The following is a 21,857-nucleotide window of genomic DNA, read 5'->3' as shown; positions in this document are numbered from 1 at the left end:
CGTTGGCGATGGTCTTCCTGGCGATCGTGGAGGCGGTTGTCTGGGCGGCATTCACGGAAGCTATGAGGTCGGTGGGGACAGAAGTGACGTCATGGTCCGCAGCGGCGGTTGCTGCCGCGGGCGCAGTAGCGGCCGTGTGGTTAATGGCGCCGGACTGAATTCGGAGGCCGATGGAAGATTCTGGAACAGTTGAGGAACCCAGAGTGTGGGGGTAAGTAGATGGAAGTTTTTGGTACTTGCTGTCTTTAATTTCCGATATGGCTATGAAGAACTGTTTGTTTAGTGTATGGATTCTTCTGTGGATGAAGAACAGTAGAGGTCCTTTACAGGTCTGTGAGAGTGTTGTCCTGAGCTGGGGTAGGTCTAATTGCAGGGAATGTAGGTAGTGGCGCATGGCTGCAAGCGTGGAGCGGAGGATCTCGAGGGAGGTCTGTTGCTGGAGGCTTCGGATTTGTTGTAGGTACTGGTTGTCCTGGTTAGGTCCAAATTTTGTTGGTCGGAACGTAGTCCGGAGTCCGTGTGGGATCAGTTGGTTCTGTAGGCAGGTGCTGAGGAAGGAGATGTGGCTGTGGTAGTGAGTCTGTTTGAGAACGTGGCTGAAGAGCTTCTATACAGAGGAGATGACCTGGAGTGTGCAGTGAGAGAGGGACTCACTGAAATCCTTGTAGAGAGAGGAAGAGAGCTTTTTCAAGGAAGAAGCCCCTCCCCCAAGTCCCTCCTCCCTACCTTTTATCTTAGCCTGCTGGACACACTTTCCTCATTCCTGAAGAAGGGCTGATGCCCGAAACGTCGATTCTCCTGTTCCTTGGATGCTGCCTGACCTGCTGCGCTTTTCCAGCAACACATTTTCAGCTCTAATTGGGTAAGATTGTAAACTCTGCTTATTTTCATTGTAATTCAGAGAGCAAGGAGTGATTTGATTGGACTTTATAAGATCCTGAATGATGCTGACAATGTGGAAAGCATGTTTACTCGTGTGGTTGAGTCCAGAACTTGGGAACACTTTTAAAATTAGGAGTCACATGTTTCGGGTAGAGATGAGGAGAATTTTTGTTTTCTGTCAGTGATTGTTTGATTTTGCAAATCTCTGTCTCAGATGGCAGTAAGAGAAATGTCATTGAATATTAAGGTAAAAGGAGATCGATTCTCAATAGGCAATAGAAACTGAGGTCTTTGGGTGGGACATTTGAAAGTAGAATTTGAAACACAAACACATTAGCCTTGATTTTATTAAATACTTGAAGGGCTAAATGGCCTTCTTCTGCTCCTACTTCAACTGTTTATATTTGATTTGCAATTAATCTTGAATGCAAAATACATTCCCTGTAACTGACATCATTGAAAAAGTGAGACAAGGAGAAAGTCCATGTTTAAGGGCTTTAATTTAATTTAGAACAATCAGATTGAATTAGCTCCTGTCTCCAAAAATATCATGCAAAATGCCAAGCCACACTAACAAATTAGAAAGTGGATATGGTGGGCCTAAATGGACAAAACAAACTTTTCTGTTTTGAGCTGTTGCCCACATAACTCCATGATGGATATTTTAACCAATTGTGATGCCAGCCATCTTGTTTGCTATAAAATGTCTTGTCCATGAGAAATTTAGAATAGCCAAAGAAAGGATATAATATCTGAGCTCTTTGTAAACTTATAAATGTGCTGTTTTACTCTATATTTTACCTATGCATCTATGTAAACTGTGAAGTGATTTGAAGTAATCTAAGGGATTACTGTGGCTGCAATTAAGCAGATGTCCTTTTCCCTGTATACAATGGCATGTCTAACAGTTGAAATGAGGCCAGAGCTATGCCTCCATATTAAAATTAAATTTAACAATACTTGCAAAGAAAAATGACAGTAGACAATTGCATAATCAAAATATATTTTTGAATTTATATAATCTTTCAAACATACACTGAGTATAGAGGAACCTCGATAATCCGAACGACACGGGCAGGAAATATTTTGTTTGGATAATCAAATGTTCAGATAATCGAATCCTGGATAACGCAGTTTATCCAAGCATCGGGACCTTGCAATCTTGCTCGGATAATCCAAAATTCAGATAATTAAATGCTGGATAATCGAGGTTCCTCTGTATTTAACTATAAATATTCAGTTAGAGTTCAAAGATCTCAGCAAGCCAACCAGATGGCTTGAAGCAGTGGAAGTAGTTCTAGAAGCTTTTTAAAGTGCTTTCATCTTTTAGACATCAAGAAACATATCTTTAAATGAGAAAACAGTGAAATTGAAGGAAGTTCAATATTAAAGTCCTACTTGCAAGCTTCAACGTAAAATCTTTCCCAGGTTTATGTTTTACAGCTTATTTTCATAAATTGTGTCAAATGCATTTAGTTGTATGAATGCTTCTAATGATCAAAGCAAACTTTTAATGAAAGAGGACAACTTATGAGGCTGCCTCTCAATGCTTGGTACTACTTTGGAGAAGTCCTTCCCGTCAATACTAGTAGTGGGGGTGTTATTTTCACATTTGGTGGCATCTAATCACAATAACAGCTGCAGAGTGACTGAGTAGTTGACCTGGTTAATACAGTTTATGTGGAACATTTAGAATTTGCACATTAAGTTGGTTACAGCCATTTGTCCAATATAGGTGATTTCCCTAAATGTGCACAAACCATGTAAGTGTTGGAGATGCTATACAAATGCCAACAAATTTTAGAAAAATTCTTCTTTATTTATATTAAATTCCATTTTGAGGTAATGGCAGCTCTGGTTCAATAACTCTATCATGTATATAAGCATATCATTTACTGTAGATTAATATATCACATTTTTATATTAACATATCACTTACATGGGATATTAATGTATTCTTATCATTGTACATGAATGTATTCCTGCATGTTATTGCATATTGGCCATTTGTGATTGTGTGTATTAGAATGTGTTTTTACTGCATATTTGTCCATCCCTGATATTGTCAACTGGCGAAGTGGTGGAGACTGGTACAATTACAACATTTAAAAGATATCTAGATGGGTACATCAAAGGAAGTGTTTAGAGGGATATGGGCCAAATGTGGCAAATGGTGCTCAATCGATTAAGAATATTTTGTCAGTATGAACAAATTGCACTGAAGCATCTGTTTCCATGTTGTACAACTCTATGACCATCTTCATCATCTCTCAAAAATTGACCTCAAACAATGAAATATGAAAAAAACATAAAATACAAGGGACACTGGAAATCTGAAATCTAAAAAAATGCTGGAAAAAATGCAGGCGCTCAGCATATTTAACGGAAGGTCATCAACATCAGACATTAACTCTGTTTTGAGGATGTTGCCAGATCTGCTGAGTATTTCCAGCATCTCCTGTTTTTTATTTCACAAAATCACAAACTCTATCCTGACTTAGCTGATCTTAGCCAGCATCGTGGTAAGAACATGCAAGTTGGTTTTAGTCCTCATGAAACAGCGATGGTAAAATTAGCCAGGGGATCCTACAGCTAATCACTATTGGATGAAGATAGCATTGAACTTTGCTGCAGTGCTTCTCAGTGCAGAGTAGCCTCATGTTAGTCAGTGTCAACATTCGTATGAATGCAGTGAGTGCATAGCTAAAACAATTGAGTTTTGTCAATGTCCATGAAACTGTGGTCCAAAGGCAAGAGGTAACAGTTTCAAGGGGGAATGAGAGAAAACTGACAATAGTTATGATACTATAAGATTAATTTTAGCCAATTAAATATTACATTTGACATGACTGCCTTTACTTATTACAGCTACCTCATCCCTGAATTCCCAAATACAGCAACTTCAACATCTTCAGCAGCTACAACAGCAACATCAGCAACAAGGACAGCAACAACAACAACAGAACCATCAACTACCTGGACAGCAGACATCATCCCCTCAAAAACAAAGTCACTCCCCAGGACAGGGCCTCCAGTCAACACTGACTCCAACCAATCCACTTCAGGTATGACAACTTAATCTAACTGTTAAAAAGATGTGTCCTGTAAATTATGTTTGTTTCTTCTTACAGATTATATTGAAATGTACTTGGAATATGTTTCACTGAGAGTTTTAGGTTAAGTAGATTTCACGCACAGAAGACTGATCAGGCAAGCACTTTGCAAAATCGTTCCCAAATCTAGCAAATCATTGCTCTACTTTCACATTTGTTGGTTATTGCATCCCTGCTACACTTCTCACCTTGTCAGGATCTGTACATGATCTATATACTTGACTTCAGGCTTCATCAATTGCACCTTTGTCTAGTCCATCTTCAGGTTCATGGTTAGCTCTCTCTAGCAGTCTCACCAAATTTTGGTCAAGATCTATGATGATATCTTCCATTGTGTCTCCAAATCCATGGACTGGCAGTTCATCTGCTGGCTTCCACTTCAAGAGGATCACAGACTATCTCATGCTGTCTGCATTGTTACTGTACTAGTGGAAACACCAAATGGTATGCACAACCAATGCTGTTCACAATGTGGCTAGAAAACTGCTGCTTTCACCCAGCTTCACGTGACGGTGATCATACTTCACAAAGACCTATGCTTGGACAGATTGTGACAAAATTTCTTCAGAAGTTAGTGTTAAGTAACACTATCTCTTGAAAGCTTTATCCAAATCCTTTTTATCTATGTTTTCAGTTTCCTAGGTTTTTTTAAACTTCTGCCATGCTGTTGTGGTTCTGTTCGCCGAGCTGGGAATTTGTCTTGCAAACGTTTCGTCCCCTGTCTAGGTGACATCCTCAGTGCTTGGGAGCCTCCTGTGAAGCGCTTCTGTGCTGTTTCCTCCGGCATTTATAGTGGCCTGTCTCTGCCGCTTCCGGTTGTCAGTTCCAGCTGTCCGCTGTAGTGGGCGGTATATTGGGTCCAGGTCGATGTGTTTGTTGATAGAGTCTGTGGATGAGTGCCATGCCTCTAGGAATTCCCTGGCTGTTCTCTGTTTGGCTTGCCCTATAATGGTAGTGTTGTCCCAGTCGAATTCATGTTGCTTGTCTTCTGCGTGTGTGGCTACTAAGGATAGCTGGTCGTGTCGTTTCGTGGCTAGTTGGTGTTCGTGTATACGGATCGTTAACTGTCTTCCTGTTTGTCCTATGTACACTACATTGGTTTTGTCATAGTTTGGGAGGGATGGTTGGCAGAGCTGTTTGTTTGAGTCTCTGCATTACTATATCTGCTAAGAACCCCGATATCAGAGATCCCATGGGTGTTCTGTTGGTTTGTCTATAGGTTTTGTTGTTGAAAGTGAAGTGGGTGATAAGGCAAAGGTCCACTAGCTTGATGATACTGTCCTTGCTGATGAAGTTGGTGGTGTTTGGTGCATGTGTCTTTGGGTCTTCTAATAGTGTAGTCAGCGTTTTCTTGGCCAGGTTGATGTTGACTGATGTGAACAGGACTGTTACATCGAAGGAGACCATTATTTCATCTTCTTCTTTCTTGGTGTCTTTGATGGTCTTCAGGAATTCTTGGGTGGAGTGGATGGAGTGGCTTGAGTCTTCTATTAAGTGTTTAAGTTTTTGGTGTCGCTCCTTGGCCAATCTGTCATTGGTGTTCCAGGTAGTGAGACTATGGGTCTGAGGGGGTATGATGGGTATGATGTCCTGATTTGTGAACGTCTGAAAATGAACCTTCCAACTCAGCGAGAAACCTACATCCAGAACCTTAACCTGAGCTACAAATCTTCTCAAAACTCACTAGAATCTGCTAAGTTGCCACGAATTTACGCTTCCTGTTACTATCCCAATTAATGCAATAAAATTGTTCCAGCAAGATATTCTCTATTGAAGTCCATGCAGACTATTCATTATTCATCATTTTTGAGATGTCCTTCTATTCTTTCCTTAATAAGTTTACAAAGCTCATGTCACCCTGAAATCTGCTTGTATGTAAGCAGCTGCTTATTTTTGATTGCCCGCCCTCATGTTTTGACCAAAGTAACAAACAATCCCTAAGTTTTTAAAGCTACATTTTATCTGAAAGACAGCATCTCTGGCAGGACGGCACTAGAGCATTGTCATTAATTGTCAATGCTCAACCATGGTATTTAAATATGGCTCTCAGAATTTACAATGCAAAATGTTGACAGGACTTTTTTTGCAAGACTGTTTTTGGATTATTGATATCTGATCAAGCTAGTAGGTAAAGGCACTCTTCAGTATCTTATATAGCTCATGCAAAACATGAAAATCCCAGGTTCAAATCCTTTTCATTGTTCAAAGCTAGTGCTGTAGTACTTCCTATAACTAGGAAGAAAAGAACAGTTACACTTGCTGGAAGGTGGATAGGACATGCCTGCATGGGAAGACTGGCCACTTGTAAAATGTCTACCAGCAAACATGAATCTCAACAAGAATCAGCAGCGTCAGGTAAAGAAATGAGAAAAATGGGGAAATAGAATTAGAGAAACGTTGACTGGACTTTTCAGTGCAGGTTTCTTACAAACATTCCAATGGAAGATGGACAAGTTTCTAAAGTTGGCTGACATGATTCAAAGAAGAACGTTTTAAATCTAAATGCCTTTCATAAGTTTGAGAATGTCCTACGTTCTTCATATCCACATAAGGAAAATATAGTCAATGCTGTATTATCAGAAAACATAGCTACCAGTTTATCTGAGGGATAGATATTGGTCAAACTACCAGAAAGATGTTCCTCTCTTTTTGAACAGTGTTACATAATCATTTACAATTATCTGAGGGGTTAGATATAGTCTCGCTTTAATGTTTCTTCTGAAAGATGCTACTTCTGGGAATGCAGCACTCTTCAGAACTAGCATGGCTTGAACCCACAATCCCACAGCCACTTAACTCAGAGGTAAGACAGACACTAATTGAGTCAAGGCTGAAAAAGAACATAAAGCTGACAATTGAGTTTGGAAGTTTAGTACTGCAGACATCCCAGTCACCATAGTTACCTGAAACTTACTTGGTTACTATCAGGAATTAGAAAGGAATTTCCCTGTGTTTTTGTTGTTTTTCTGATTTGAATGCTCTTGTCAGCTTTCCTGGAGATAGAGAAGCTGATAGATGAGTAGGATCCATAGTGTGTTGCGTCTATGTTTTGGCAGCAAGCATAGGTTTATGACAGCTGATCTTTTGGTGTTCTTTGTTTTTGTATGATCGGATGCATCAGTGAGCCTCCAGCAAACCCACCCCACCTCCTCCTCCCCACCCCCCCCACCCCCGTCCGACAAGTCCCATAAAAGTAAGCAATTGATTGAAGCAAAGCTCAGGTGTCTATCAGATATGCTGGTCCTTTTATTCTGTATCAGGTTCTTTTCTGGTCTTTTTCTGAACTGCAGATGTTAGATAGAGTTAAATTGTGTCTCCATTAATGTAGCAACTGCAAGTGCTCAAGTGGGTGATTCATGTTAAAATCACATTGTATTTTAGAATCACATTAATCTGTAAAATTTAAGTCGATCTCAAGAGGCTCCAAGCCTCAAGTAAAAGATAAAGTTTAAATGCTAGGAGCATTTCAGATTTGGCAGTTTTGTTCCCAATTTATGGCAAAATGTGGGGGAAGAAATCACTCAGTTTGTCAGTGTTTTTCACTCTAGCATACTTCAAGTGAGAAATGAATATTTAGTTAACCCAAAGAAGAAATTGTGAAATTAAACATGACTGTTTTGCCAGCCCGATTTACCAATGAATGTTCAGTAAACTGAAATAAGAGCACAGTAAAAGCAAGGAGGCTAATTTTGATTTTAGTAAGAGGTACAGTAGCTGTTGGCTACTGCCAGTCATACACTCTCACAAGAATTCAAAATTATTCCCACTGAATCTTTCCTTTTACAAATGTTAATCAGTTAGCTAAGTAGCTCCACGTTTAAGCACTAAAAGACAATTTGGTGGGGAGGAATGTATCCTGATTAAACAATAATGTTAAAGAGAAGGGCGTGAATTGGTAGCCCATTCTTATGTCCATTTGTTTCTTGGGGCTTTGATGCCAAATATACCTGTAACATGGGATCAGCCTTGATCTGTTGAATGGTGGAGCAGACCTGAGGGGCCAAACAGCCTAATCCTGTTCCAGCCTTACATAACTCAATAAAAATCAAAAGAGGTTATCATCAGAATATGATTTTCTTTTGTCTTCAGAGGCTGAGATGGACACTGTCTGATTGGATGCACAGGAATTACTGCACCATTTGCCAGTCATTCATACATGACTGATCATAGAATCATATTGCACAGAAGAGGTCCTTTGACCCATCAAGTTTGAACTGCTAAACATACATGAAATCTGCGCATGTCTCACCTTCCAGCATTGAGCCCATGCTTATTATGACATTTCAAGTGCTCATCCAGGTTTGTAAAGGTTGTGACATTTTCTTACTCAACTACCCTCTCTGGCAGTGCATTGCAGACCTCTATCACCCTCTGGGTGAAAACAAAATCTTTCCTCAAGTCCCACCTAAACCTCCTGCCTTTTAACTTAAATTATGCCACCTCATTGTTGACCCTTCAACTTTGAGGAATAGCTATCCACCTATCCACCCTAACCATGCCCCTCATAATCTTATGCATCTCTAACAGGTCCCTCTCAACCTTCTCTGCTCCAAAGAAAACAACCTAAGCTTATCCAACCTCTCTTCACAGCTAAGATGCTCCATCCAAGGCAACATCTCCTTGTTCCTCAGAAACTCCTCCTTGGGTACAATCACATTTTTTCCTCTTCAGTGGTGACCAGGACTGCAAACAGTACTCCAGCTGTAGCCTAACCAAAGTTCTGTACAGCTTCAGCATAACCTCCCTGCTTTTACTATCTATACCTCAACCAGTAAAAGCAATTATCCTGTATGTCATCCTAACTAACTTGTTAACCTGTCCTGCCTGCATCAGGGATCTGTGGACAAGAACCTTAAGATCCCTCTGTTTCTCTGATCTTCCTGGTGTCCTTCCATAAATTGAGTATTCCCTTGTCTATTACTTCTGCCAAACTGCATCACCTTACACTTACAAGGGTTAAATCCACCTGTCATTGAGCTGCCCATCTGATCAATCTATCTAAATCCTCCTGTCACCTGAAGACCTTCTTCCTCACTATTGACCGCTTGGACAATCTTCTTGTCATCAGCAAACTTACTCATCATCCCCTGCCCCTCCCATACTCTCATCTATATTGTTTATGTACATCACAATCAATAAGGTACGCCACTTAATACTGGCCTCCAGTCACACAAACACCCTGTGCCTCCGTCCATGAAGAAATTTGAAATCAATAATATTTGGAATTAAAAGCTAGTCTCAGAGCAGCCATGTAATGATTGTCATAAAATCCTATCTGGTCCTTTTGGGAAAGAAACCTGTTGTCCTTAAGTGGTCTGGCATGTATGTAACTCCACATCCATAGAAATGCTATGGATTCTTAGCTGCCCTCTGAAATGGCTGAGCAAGCCACTCAGTTCAAGGGTAATTAGGGATGGACAACAAGTGCTGACCTTGCCAGTGACACTCACAACTGATACAAGAATGAAAAAATAAGATGGGTAAGGATGTCAAGAAACATACAGGTTTCATGCATTTTTGTGCGGTTTGATATTCTTGTAAAGTAATTGGCAAGAAACTTCAATGCACAGAGCAAGGAAACAAGTCACCACCTTGTCCTTCAAATGGTTGTGTTTCCAACACCTTCAAAAGGTTATGCGGAATTTCATTGGTCTGATAAATAATTAATGCAATAATATAAAGATTGATTTTTTTTCACTCTGGACCTGACATCGTTTGTAAACAAGCTTAAGTTACAAAATGCCCTAACTCATGACAAAGATATAATATGTGCAAGATGATGGCAGCTGTAATATCAGAACCCACTATGGAAGAGAAAGCTGCATTTATCAAGGACTTTCAGATCTTTTGAAAATTTGGCACATTTAATACCCAAGGAATTACTATTGCTATGGAGGAAACCATGATACCAATTTGCACTCATCAGATGTTTCACAAAGATCAAATGTTCGTGGACATGGTGGCCAAAAACAACTTAGATTACTTATAACACAAATGTGACCGAAACATCAGTGTAGCACTGAGGATATGCTGAATTGTCAGGTACAGTCAGCTCTTCTATAATGCGATGGTTGCATTCTTGTGTAACCCTGCATTATAACAAAATTAGGCTATAGAAATAGTGCTTGAAGTGTTGGTGATGTGATTGCGATACATCCAACACACGTTTTAAAAGGTTGTGCTTTAGAAACAGTGTCCCCAGTCGTCAATCGCATGACAGCGAACTTGTGTTGACGAAATGCACATTATAGCAGAGTGACCTATATATTTCTCCAAGAGCCTTCTCAGGTGAACATAAAAGATGACATATAAGAAGTGGAGGGGAGTTCTCCTTCCATCTTAGCTAATATTCATTAGCTCTTTTTTTTTGGCATGTTGGTTGAACAATTATTATCTTATTGCTATAAGTTCCATGTGGCACATTTCCTACATTATAACAGTGACTACACATAAGCATTAATTAAACAACTGTAGAGCATCTTGGGACATCTTTAGGATGTGCAAGGTAATATATAAATTTAAATTCTTGTCTTCTTTAACTTGTTCATGTAAGAAGAGAGGGGATTGGGTTTATGTTTTCACATTAACAGCAACTCTAAAGCATGGCATTCCCTCAGCACCACACAGGAGTATTCAAGCCCTGGGGTGGGGCTAGAATTTATTAGTGGAAACTTAGAGGTCTGAGCAATGTAGGATTGAGGAGATTTGAATCAGAAGAGAAGTCTAGTGAGGCCCACCTTAACCTTGGTAGCATCTTGCTCCATCTTTTAGGTATTTGACGAGTGGTGAGGTGAGTTTCTCACGTGCAGCAGCAATTGCTAAATAAGGCGGATTATAGCTTTTTAAACACTTTGTTTATGGACTAAATCTCCACATTAATAGTAAGCTTCTTGTCTAGCTGGATGTTCAGAAATTGCAACAGGGAAATCAGAACACTTGGCAACATCAGGTCACTGCTTGTTCCAAAGGACTTCCATGTTGGCACCAGCATTTCAAGCCACAGTTCATGGGTACCAGTCACATCACCCCACATTTGCGGCAATTGGTATCTGATATATGCTAGCCTCTAGGATCTCTCAGCACATCTCCGATCCACTTACAGGACAATTCTGCACTTCAGTGCTGCAGCTCCAGCTGCACTGACAACTGTCAATGGAATGCTATTGCAAGGACACTATGTTCAGGGATATGCACCTAGCTCATGGACAGGACCAGGCTGCATCTCCAGGCTCTCCACTTGCTGTCATGGTGCTCACCCACTCAGAGACTGGATGTTCTCAGTATCCCTATCTTGCATTGCATTGCCACTTAGCATGGACACAAAGGCAGAAAGCTTGTAACAGCTGTCTGTAGACCACAATCAAGTCAAGAGCGCAGTTAGTTCCAGCACAGTTAGTCAAGGGCACTTTCTGATACCAGTCCAGAGGCTTGAACATGATCAATCATCCACTGGGTGGTCAGATTTGTGATGCTGTCCCATAAGGTGTGAGGAACGACATGTCAAGCAGTCCACTACCGTCTTGTCCATTTCAAACCTATTGTGAGCTGGTTTCTTCCTGGAATGAAGATGAGGCAGATACCAAGAGAAATGAATGTGGGTGGCACAGCTATTATTTTTGGTGACGGTGGGCAGATGTCTCAAGCAAGTGAGTTAGCAGCACTAAAGGCATGCAGGGTTATTGGTATCGGGTAGGGGTACATGCAAGTGAACTGATGGAAGATGGTTCAGGTAATAATGAGAATGGAAGAGTTTGAATCTTGCAAGGCCATGACTGTAGTAGCAGAGGTGAATGAATGTGAGGTATTTGCTAGAAGGTTAATTTGCTTGAAGGACAAGGTGGTGACTTGTTTCCTTGCACTGTGCATTGACGGTTAACAGAGTGGAGAAGGACACTGACCTTCTTCTTATAATGCTAGGCATTCCACCAAACAGCTAAAACTGCTCTAACCAGGTCACCTGCCTCTGACCAAGGTGACATAGTCTGGCATCATGGACTCCTCTCTTGGTCCTGGGAAAGAAGTAAGTCCCATTGGCAACATCCGTTCAGCAGGACCTCCAGGTCCCTCCCCTCAAAGATTGGTGATGACCTCCTCCTGTCTGCTATGTCCAGGGTAAATGTCAGGAACCAGGCAGGGCAGCTGTGGACTGACAGTGGTTGCCTGGGTGCACTACAGATTTTAAAGATAGCATGGGTGCAAAAAAGGTCTAATATTTTGGTGGATATCCACTGATTAGTGAGCTGTTCCATGAATGGTGCTTGGTAAAATGGGAATAGAGTCAAATGTGAGGAATGCCTTGGGGTGGAGTAGGTTGCTAACAAGGTGTCTTTGGTGAGATACAGTGAGAAATTTGGGGCGGCTTGGTGGCTCAGTGGTTAGCACTGCTGCCTGACAGCACCAGGGTCCCAGGTTCGATTCCAGCCTTGGGTGACTGTGTGGGGTTTGCACATTCTCCCCGTGTCTGCATGGGTTTCCTCCGAGTGCTCCAGTTTCCTCCCACAGTCCAAAGATGTGCAGGACAGGTGAATTGGCCAAGCTAAATTGCCCATAGTGTTAGGTGCATTAGTCAAGAGGAGAAATGGGTCTGGATGGGTTGCTCTTCAGAGGGTCTGTGTGGACTGGTTGGGCCGAAGGGCCTGTTTCCACACTGTATGAAATCTAATCAAATCCATTTGTGTCTTCATAGTAAACATCTTTCCAAAAAACTTCACAATGCTAAAGTGAGCGTGTTGCCAACAGGACCAAATTGACATGAGGGTGCCTGTGTTACCAAAACTAGCATTCAGTGGTGCATTTAACTGTTTTTTATCTTGGTTTTGTATTCTATTAACAGATGGGTTTCACCCTGCAATTAGCAGCACTGGCTCAAATGGTATGGTCACTAGTTGGGAGCTTGTGAAGAAATCTTAATAATTCCCTTCAGGTTTATCACCAATTATGTCATGTCTACCAGTAGAAGCTGGCAGTGACATGACACAAAGTCTATTATCAAAACAGTTTTTCATGCTGCCTTTTTGGCACCAAGCGCTACAACGCACCATCTTATATCTGACCTAACTGTATGAGCTTCACCCAACGTGAAGAAGTTTGTCTTTCCTTTGTCGTTCATAATGCTTGCCCATGTCCAATTGGTTCAGTGGTGCAGCCTGCTTTTAATGTAGACATTGCAAATTCTTTGGCCCTGAGGATCCAGAATATTCTGAAGTTATTTCTATTAGGAACTACTCCAGACCAAAATTAGGAATACTGATGAGTACCAAACATGTTTCTCATCTCCTTCTTTGTGCATTGAGACCGAATCTTAAACATTTAGGAAGTCAGTGGTCCCTTTTATGAAGAGTGCATATATTTTCTTTTGTATTGTCATTGCTTTTGAAAACCCTGGAGCATAACAGACTCTTGTCTGTCTGTCATCATCTATTTATTTCTGGTGATGGTGATATCTTTCTTTTTTTAAACTATATTTATAAACACAAAGCAAGAATCTCACAATTTAATCTTTCAGAGTAAGAAAATGAATGCAACTGTTAAATTACTATTTGTGAGTGGCTGTCATTGCACTCTAGAAAGCTTGAAGTACAAATGATCTAAGGATACAAAAAATGACGAACATCAAAAACTAAAGGACTGACTTATCATATTCTGAAATTGACAGCTTGAAATGCATGTCTGAATTTGTGAGCATCCTCTCGCAGTCATCCACTTATATTATTCAAGTACAGCCTGTGAAAATATTAGTTTTGAGCAATAACATTCAAGGCTCCTTGTAAAAGAGGACAGTAATTTAAAGGATTATTGCATCTGGTCCAAATCTTTCAAAAATGAAAACACAGGAATTTTAGAAAATGTGGAGACCTGTCACATTTTCTAAGAAAAATGAAATGAAAACAATTTGTTAAATTCTGCCCTCACAGAGCTGTCATTGTCAGTCCAGCACTTGAGCTGCACAGTGCCTGCGGACTTTGTCTTTGGAAGGTCCCTTCTCATTTTATTGATCTAACTGACCAGGATGTTTTGACTGTAGTACTGATATTAAATATAGTTCCCTTCATCATTTACTGACAGTTCTGTTATCCAGCATTATCTACTAGGTCTGAAACACAGCTTAGCATTTTGTTCTTTGGAATTTATGTTGTTGCTGGATGGTTAGCAGATAAGAATGAGACAATAATTTAAAATGTCCGATATCAAATTAGCTTCTCATTATCCTCAGTGCTCAAATGTAAGTTCCATTGACATTAATGGAAGGGAAAATTGGAAAATGATCTTGGGGGCCCGTTCAATATGGCCCACTTTACATGTACATGCAAGATTGAAATTAATTGAGTATGCTTCAAGAAAGAAACTTACATTTATACTCCCTGTGACAGCGTGAGGACATCTTGAGAAGTTTCACAGCTGCTCCTTTCGAAATGTTGATGTGTAGATAATACAGCAGTCAATTTGCATGAAGAAAAGTTTCACGGACAGCAATGTGGTGAATGAGCATTTAATCTGTTTTTAGGGGCAGTGTAGGTTGAGGTTTTAAAGTTGGCTGTGACACCAAAAGATTTTTTTTTTACCCTGGGGAGATGTTATACCTTACTGTGTGGTAAGCTGAAAATCAAGCTCCCTATTCCCAAAATGATCACAAAAATTAAAGAATTTTCATTAAATTATGCGGAATCTCCCAATTTACCTGTGTTTTTACAACCAAGTTGACAGAAAGTACACACAACATTTCAATATTTAATAAGAAAGACTATTTATTCCAAATAAGAATTTGTAGAACATAGAATAGTAGAGCACAGAAACAGGCCCTTTGGCCCACCATGTCTATGCCAACCATGATGCTATTTTAAATTAATCCCATTTGCTGCACATTGACCTTGTCCCTCTATTTGCTGCCTGTTCGTGTGTCTGTCTAAATGCCTCTTGAAATTTGCTATTGTATTTGCTTCTACCACCTCCCCTGACAGCCCTTTCCAGGTATCTACCACCCTCTGCATTTAAAAAAAAACTTCCCTTACAAATCTCCTTTAAACTTTCCCCCTCACCTTAAACCTATAGTCTCTAGTAATTTAACATTTTGACCCTGGGTAAAAGATTCTGACTATCCAACCTATCCATGCCTCTCATAATTTTATCCACTTCTATTAGTCCCTCCTCAGTTTATGACATTCTAGCAAAAATAATCCCTCCTTATAGCTAATTCACTCTGATCCAGGCAACACCCTGGTAAGCCTCTTCTGCACCTCTCCAAAGCCCCCACTTCCTGTAGTGTGGCAATCAGAACTGTGCACAGTACTCCAAATATGGCCTGACCAGAGTCTTATGCAGTTTTACATGACTTGCTAACTTTTATACTGAATCCCCCAACTAATGAAGGCAAGTGTGCCATATGCCTTCTTTATCAGCACAACACTTCTGTTGCCACTTTCAGGGAGTTATTGATTTGGACCGCAAGATCTTTCTGTATATCAATTCTGCTAAGGATCCAGCCATCTACAGTAAACTTCCTCTTGCATTTGACCTCCCAATACACATCACCTCACACTTGTCGGGATTAAACTCTGCCCAGCTTTCCAGGCAAACTATATCCTGCTATATTCTTTGACAACCTTCCTCATTATCCACAACTCTACCAAATTTCCTATTATCTGCAAACTTACTAATCAGACAACTGATATCAGACAACAAATCATTGAGGTATATTACAAACAACAGAGGTCGCAGCACTGATCCTTGCAGAACACCACTGGTCATAAACCTCCAGTCATAAAATCACCACACACACCCCCCGCCACACCCTTCCTCTTTCTTTTATGGCCAAGCCAATGTTTACTTGCTAATTCACCAAGGATTCCATGCAATTTGATCTTCTGGACGAGCCTGCTATGACAGACCCTGTCAAAGGCCTTGCTAAAATCTATATAGACAAAATCCACTGCTTAACCCTCATCAATCATCTTTGTTGCTTCCTCAAAGAACTCAGTCAAGTTTGTGAGACAAGACCTTCCCTGCATAAAGCCATGCTGACTATTCCTAATAAATCTATTCTTCTCCAAATGCAAGTAAATCCTGTCCCTAAGAATCTTCTCCAGTAGTTTCACAACCATTGATATAAGGCTCACTGGCCTATAATTTGCTGCATTATCCCTTGGACAAAGGAACAACATTAGACAATTATCAGACACTGGGAATATAACTATCTTAATGTTTTTCAAGGCACCCAACACCTCCCCTTTCTCAATATCGACAGACCTTAGAGTATCAATAAACCCCTCTCTAAACTTACCATCATGCATGTCTTTCACCTTGGTGGATATCAATGCAAAGTACTCACTAAGGACTTCACCCACTTCCTGTGGTTCCGCATATAAATCCCCTCCTTTGAGCATGGGTGGGGCCTACCCTTTCCCTCATTACTCTCTTGCTCCTAAGATTTGCATAAAATGCCTTGGGATTCTTTTTAATCCTACTTTCCAAGGACATTTCATGGCTGCTTCTAGCCCTCCTAATTTCTTCTCTGTTTCCTCATTTGATTTCTGTTTCCTACAGTTTACATATGTTTCTCTTGTTTTTTTTAAACTAAACTTACAACATCTGTAGTCACCCAAGGTTCCTCACAGAAACCTGCTGGTCCTGAACTCTAGTCACCTGGCTTTCAGAAGATACCCACATGTCAGATGTGGATTTACCTTCAAACAGCTGCTTCCAAAACCAATTTTTCCAGATCTACCTAATATTGTTGTAATTAGCCTTCCACCATTCAGCACTTTCACCTGAGGACCAGTCTTAGCCTTTTCCATAACTATCTTAAAACTTACAGAATTATAATCACTGACCCCAAAATTGTCCCCCACTGAAACTTCTATCACCTCGCCAGGCTCATTCCCCAATACAAGGTCCAATATGGCCCTTCCCTAGCTGGGCTATCTATGTATCACTTTAAGAATTTCTCCTGGATAGACCGAACAAATTCTGCCCCATCTAAGCCCCTGTACTAAAGGAGTCCAAGTGAATATTGAAGAAATTCATTATGGCTCAGTGGTTAGCACTGCTGCCTCACAACACCAGGGACCTAGGTTCAATTCCAGCCTTGAACGACTGTCTGTGTGGAGTTTGCACATTCTCCCCGAGTCTGAGTGGGGAGTGCTTCAGTTTCCTCCCACAGTCTGAAGATGTGCACATTAGGTGAATTGGCCATGTTAAATTGTATAGTGTTCAGGGATGTGTAGGTTAGGGGCATTAGTCAGGGGTAAATATAGGGTAGGGGAACGAGTCTGGGTGGGTTACTCTTTGGAGAGTCGGTGTAGACCTGGACCAAATGTCCTGTTTCCACACTGTAAGAATTCTATGATTATAAAATTGCCAATACCATGATCTGCTTACATATCTGTTCCCTAATTTCTGCTGGGTATTAGGAGGCTTTCACTGTAGCCCCATCACAGTGATTGCATCTTTCTTCTTCCTAAATTCTGCCCATAAGGTCTTGCTGGATTAGTCCACCAAGATGTCCTCGCTTTGTCCAGCTGTGTTCTTCTCCTTAATCAGTAATGCAACTCCACACCCCTTTTACATCCTTCTCTAACATGCCTGAAACTTGTAAACCCTCAAATGCTGAGTTCTCATTCCTGCCTTACTCTCAACCAGGTTTCTGTAATGGTTACCACATCGTAGTCCCATGTACTAATGCAGGCTCTAAACCCGATTGCTCTATCTGTTGTACTCCTTGCATTAAAACAAATACTCCAGACTGCTAGTCCTGCCATGTTCATTAACCTGGCCCTGCCTGTTTTCCTACTAGACTTACTCGAATTGGCCCCTCTCTTTTCTTTAATCACACGACATTCTGACCTATTGCTCTAATTCCCCCAATCCTGCCATGCTAGTTTGAACCATCCTGAGTAGCACTAGCAAACCTCACTGCAAGGACATTGGTGCCCATCCAGTGTAGGTCTCACTTGCCCTGATAGAGAGCCCAATGATCCAGATATCTGAATCCCTCCCTCCTAACCAGCCCTTTAGCCACACATTTTACTGTATCATCTTCCTGTTTCCTTCCATTAGCATGTGGCAAGGAGTAATCCTGAGATTACATGTAGATTGTAGCTACAGGCAAACAATTATGATCAATCAACATAGAACTCTACTTGTTAAAACTCTGATCCCCTTTTAAACTTCCCCTCTACTCATATATACAGACATAGAGAGGGGAAACCAAGTGGGTATTATGGGCAGAGGGAAGACTATGAAGGTAATTAAATAGTCCCTGTTCTCAGTGTTTGCAGCAATGATTCTTATGCCAATCCGAACGTTGCTTCTTGTTCTTCCTTCTCCAGGTATTTTCATGTGTCTGCAGGAGGCCTAGGGTGACTGGTTCCTACTTACAAAGTTCTTTAACTTATCAATTAAATCACAGCTTGCAGCATCTGGAATGGAGAATTAAACTGGCCACCTTCAGGCTCGAGATGCCTTTGACTGCAGAGTATAAACAACCCCATCTCCTCCAGAGGCTGGAAGGTTTCTGTAAAACATTCGCACCCTCAAACTGTTCAGCTACCTGAGAGCCAATTGCATAGTTCTTGGCAGATAGAGGCCTTTGTCATTGGCAATTGGTCAGTCATTCTCAGACTAATCAGCTACTTGTTGGCAGCTGAAGCCAAATTATATGACGTGGTCTTGACAGAGACCAAATACAGGTAGAGCGACGACTGCTTTGAGGAACAATTCCCTTCTGTTGTAAGTGTGACACCAAGCACCCAGTAACCTGCCATTTTAAATCCCCACCTTGCTCCCATCTTAACATCTCAGTTCTCAGTCTACTGTCCTGTTTCAATGAAACTCAACTCAACCTCGAACATTAGCACCTCATCTTTCCATTAAGTGGGCATGTTCTGGACTCAACATTGAGTTCAGTTACTTCAGATTGTCATCTCATTCCCCACCTCCCGTAGCTCATACCAATTTTATTTCTTTTTCTTTGAACACTGCATTTTAAGCTTTTCTCATGTTTGCTTCCAAATGGAAGTTGTTTATTATTATGACATTCACACTCCTTCTGGAGACATCTTTTGGATATTTACTTGTGTCGTTACGACTGTCTTTTGTTATTGAATGTCTCCCTTCTTTTGCACCAGTATGTTCTTTTGTTTCCTTACAACTCTCCGCTATTATAATCACCTTAAAACATACTATTTTACTAACCTTGTACTAGGTCAGATAAAATCAGTGATAATTTTATCTCTGCTTCTCTCTCCAGAAATGATGAGTGTTTCCAGCAACTTCTGTTTAGATTTCCAGCAGCGGCTGCGTTTTGATTTTATATGCATCCTTTCGTTTTACTTTTTTTATCTTCAATTTTAAGATGTCCAGGTGGTTTTTATCCTCACAATTAGTAGTTTTAAAAACTCAACCAGCTCAGTCAGTAATGTGCTGCCAAGCCACTCTTGGTGATTGACAATGAAGTCTTCTACCTAAAGTACATTGTGTATCCTTGACGTATCCAGTCATGAATGTGGTGGACAATCGAACAGTTAACTGGAAGGGGAAGCTTCACAAATATCCCAGTCCTCAAAGATGAGGTAGCCCAACACATCACTGCAAGAAAAAATGCTGAAAATTTGCAATGGTCTTCAACCAGAAGTATCACAAAAACTATTGACCTCACTTCCACTATGGTCTCCAGCAACACAGATGCTAGTCTTCAAACAATTTGATTCACACGTACAATGAATTTGTTGAAGTCTATGGGCCTTAACAATATCTTGGCAATACAACTGAAGATTTGTGCTTCAGAACTTAGCCCCATCACTAGCCAACCTTCTCTAGTATACCTACAGTACAGGCATCTCCTGGGTAATGCAGCAAACTGCATAGTTTATCCTGTCCACAGAAAACAAGATAAATCTGACATTGACAGTGCTATCAAGCAAAACCTAACTCAACAATTATCTGCTCACTGATGCTCAGTTTGGAATCCGCCAGAGCCACACAGCTTCTGACTTCATTACAGACTTGTTCCAAATATAAACAAAAGAGCTTAACTCAAGAGGAAAATGAGACCAACAGCCTTTAGCATCAGGGCAGTATTTGAGCACTTCTTCTGGATACATCTTCTGATTATTTACTTGCCTTGTTACGACTGCCTCTTGTTATTTAATAGTCCAATAGTTTAGTAAAACCTAACACAAGGAAGATGGTTATGGTTGTTGAAGATCAATCATCTCAGTTCCAGGGCATCACTGCAAGAACACATCAGGTTTGTATTCAAGGCTTCATCATCTTCAGTTGGCTCGTTACTGACCATCCCTCCATCATAAGGTCAGGAGTCAGGATTTTCACTGATTACATAAATGTTCAACATGATGCACAGTTCCTCAGATACTGAAGAAGGCCATGTCCAAAGGTTGCCAGACATGAACAATATTCTGGTTTGGGCTGACAAGTGTCGAGTAACAATCTTGCAAAACAAGTGCCAGGCAATAATGATCTCCAATGAGGCACCATAAATATCACCGTCTGGCATTCATAGGCATTGCTGAATCACCTGTTATCAATGTAATGTGGTTAACCAGGGATGAGTTTTCACATTTTTTGGCAAAATGTTTTTCTGGGTGAGATCCACTCAGTCACAATGGCCCATGTTTAATTTTCCCATACAATCTTCTTCTCATTTACTGTCTAGTGGCAGTGAATGGTAGACACAGTGGAAATGCTCACAGCTGCAACATTCCTGCTGCTGGTGATGTATGGAAAGCCCAGATCCATAGATAGGACTTCATTCAGATGCTGCTAGCCAAGGGCTGCCCTTCACTCTGTGGTGCTGAACATTTATGCCCAGGTCAAGGACATAGAAAGACACGTTAGCTCCAATCTGCTGGGGTGGTAGGGGGAGGGGGGATGTTGTATTGGGGGTTGCAGGCTAATAAAGAGGAGAGCAGTGCTTAGAGGGTCACTTTATAGAAGTTTATAAAATCACAAGGGGCACGGATAGGGTAAATAGACAAGATATTTTCCCCCGGGTAGGGGTGTCCAAAACTGGAGGGCGTAAGTTTAAGGTGAGAGAGGAAAGATTTAAAAGGGACCTAAGTTGTAACTTTTTCACTCAGAGGGTGATGCATGTATGGAACAAGCAGCTGGAAGAAGTGGTGGAAGTACAATGACAACATTTAGAGGGATGGGTACATGGATAGGAAGGGTTTAAAGGGATACAGGTCAAATGCTGGCAAATGGGACGAGGTCAGATTGGGATGTCTGGAAAGCATGCACAAGTTGGACTGAAGGGTCTGTTACTGTGCAGTATGACTCTTTGATTCTATAATGGGAACCAGAAGCTGAATTAGATCAGACATATAAATGCAATGTTGGTCAAAGACTACGACCAATATTCATTAAATGGGGACTTAACCAAATTAAGTCCTATTTTTACGATTAAATCAGTGGATCGGAATCTCCTGCCTACATTTTCCCAACAGCTTCAAGACAGCATGCACCAGGTGAGGTTGTTCAGTCTTTGAACTGAGACACTTTGCCTTTATTTAACTCAACAGAGAATATTACTCAGGAAAATAGTGGAAAGGACAAGGCAAGGATGGAGAATGTGCTGCTCTAGTCCTTCAATGATGCAGTGGTCAGGCTGGCCAGAGGATGGGTAAAAACAAGGACTGCAGATGCTGGAAACCAGATTCTAAATTAGAGTGGTGCTGGAAAAGCACAGCAGTTCAGGCAGCATCCAGGGAGCAGGAAAATCGACGTTTTGGACAAAAGCCCTTCATCACGAATAGAGACAGAGTGCCTGTAGGCACCTTTTCCACCCTGCAGGCACTCTGCCTCTATTCCTGATAAAGGGCTTGTCAAGAGGATGGAACTTGTGCTCAC

General features: G+C 41.0%; 1 protein-coding gene across 2 annotated transcripts in view; it reads left to right on the top strand.

Moving 5' to 3' along the window:
* pou6f2 (POU class 6 homeobox 2) overlaps positions 1 to 21,857 on the top strand; it is a 559,448-nt gene that overhangs the window by 362,013 nt on the left and 175,578 nt on the right. For both annotated transcript variants that reach the window (XM_072571171.1, XM_072571172.1), the window contains exon 5: positions 3,751 to 3,947. In XM_072571171.1, coding sequence (XP_072427272.1) covers positions 3,751 to 3,947 — 197 coding nt within the window. The remainder of the gene's footprint in view (positions 1 to 3,750; positions 3,948 to 21,857) is intronic.

Source organism: Chiloscyllium punctatum, chromosome 5 (assembly GCF_047496795.1).
Source record: "Chiloscyllium punctatum isolate Juve2018m chromosome 5, sChiPun1.3, whole genome shotgun sequence".
Lineage (NCBI taxonomy): Eukaryota > Metazoa > Chordata > Chondrichthyes > Orectolobiformes > Hemiscylliidae > Chiloscyllium > Chiloscyllium punctatum.
Note: the sequence above shows the minus strand (reverse complement) of the source record. Positions and strands in the feature narration are given on the sequence as shown.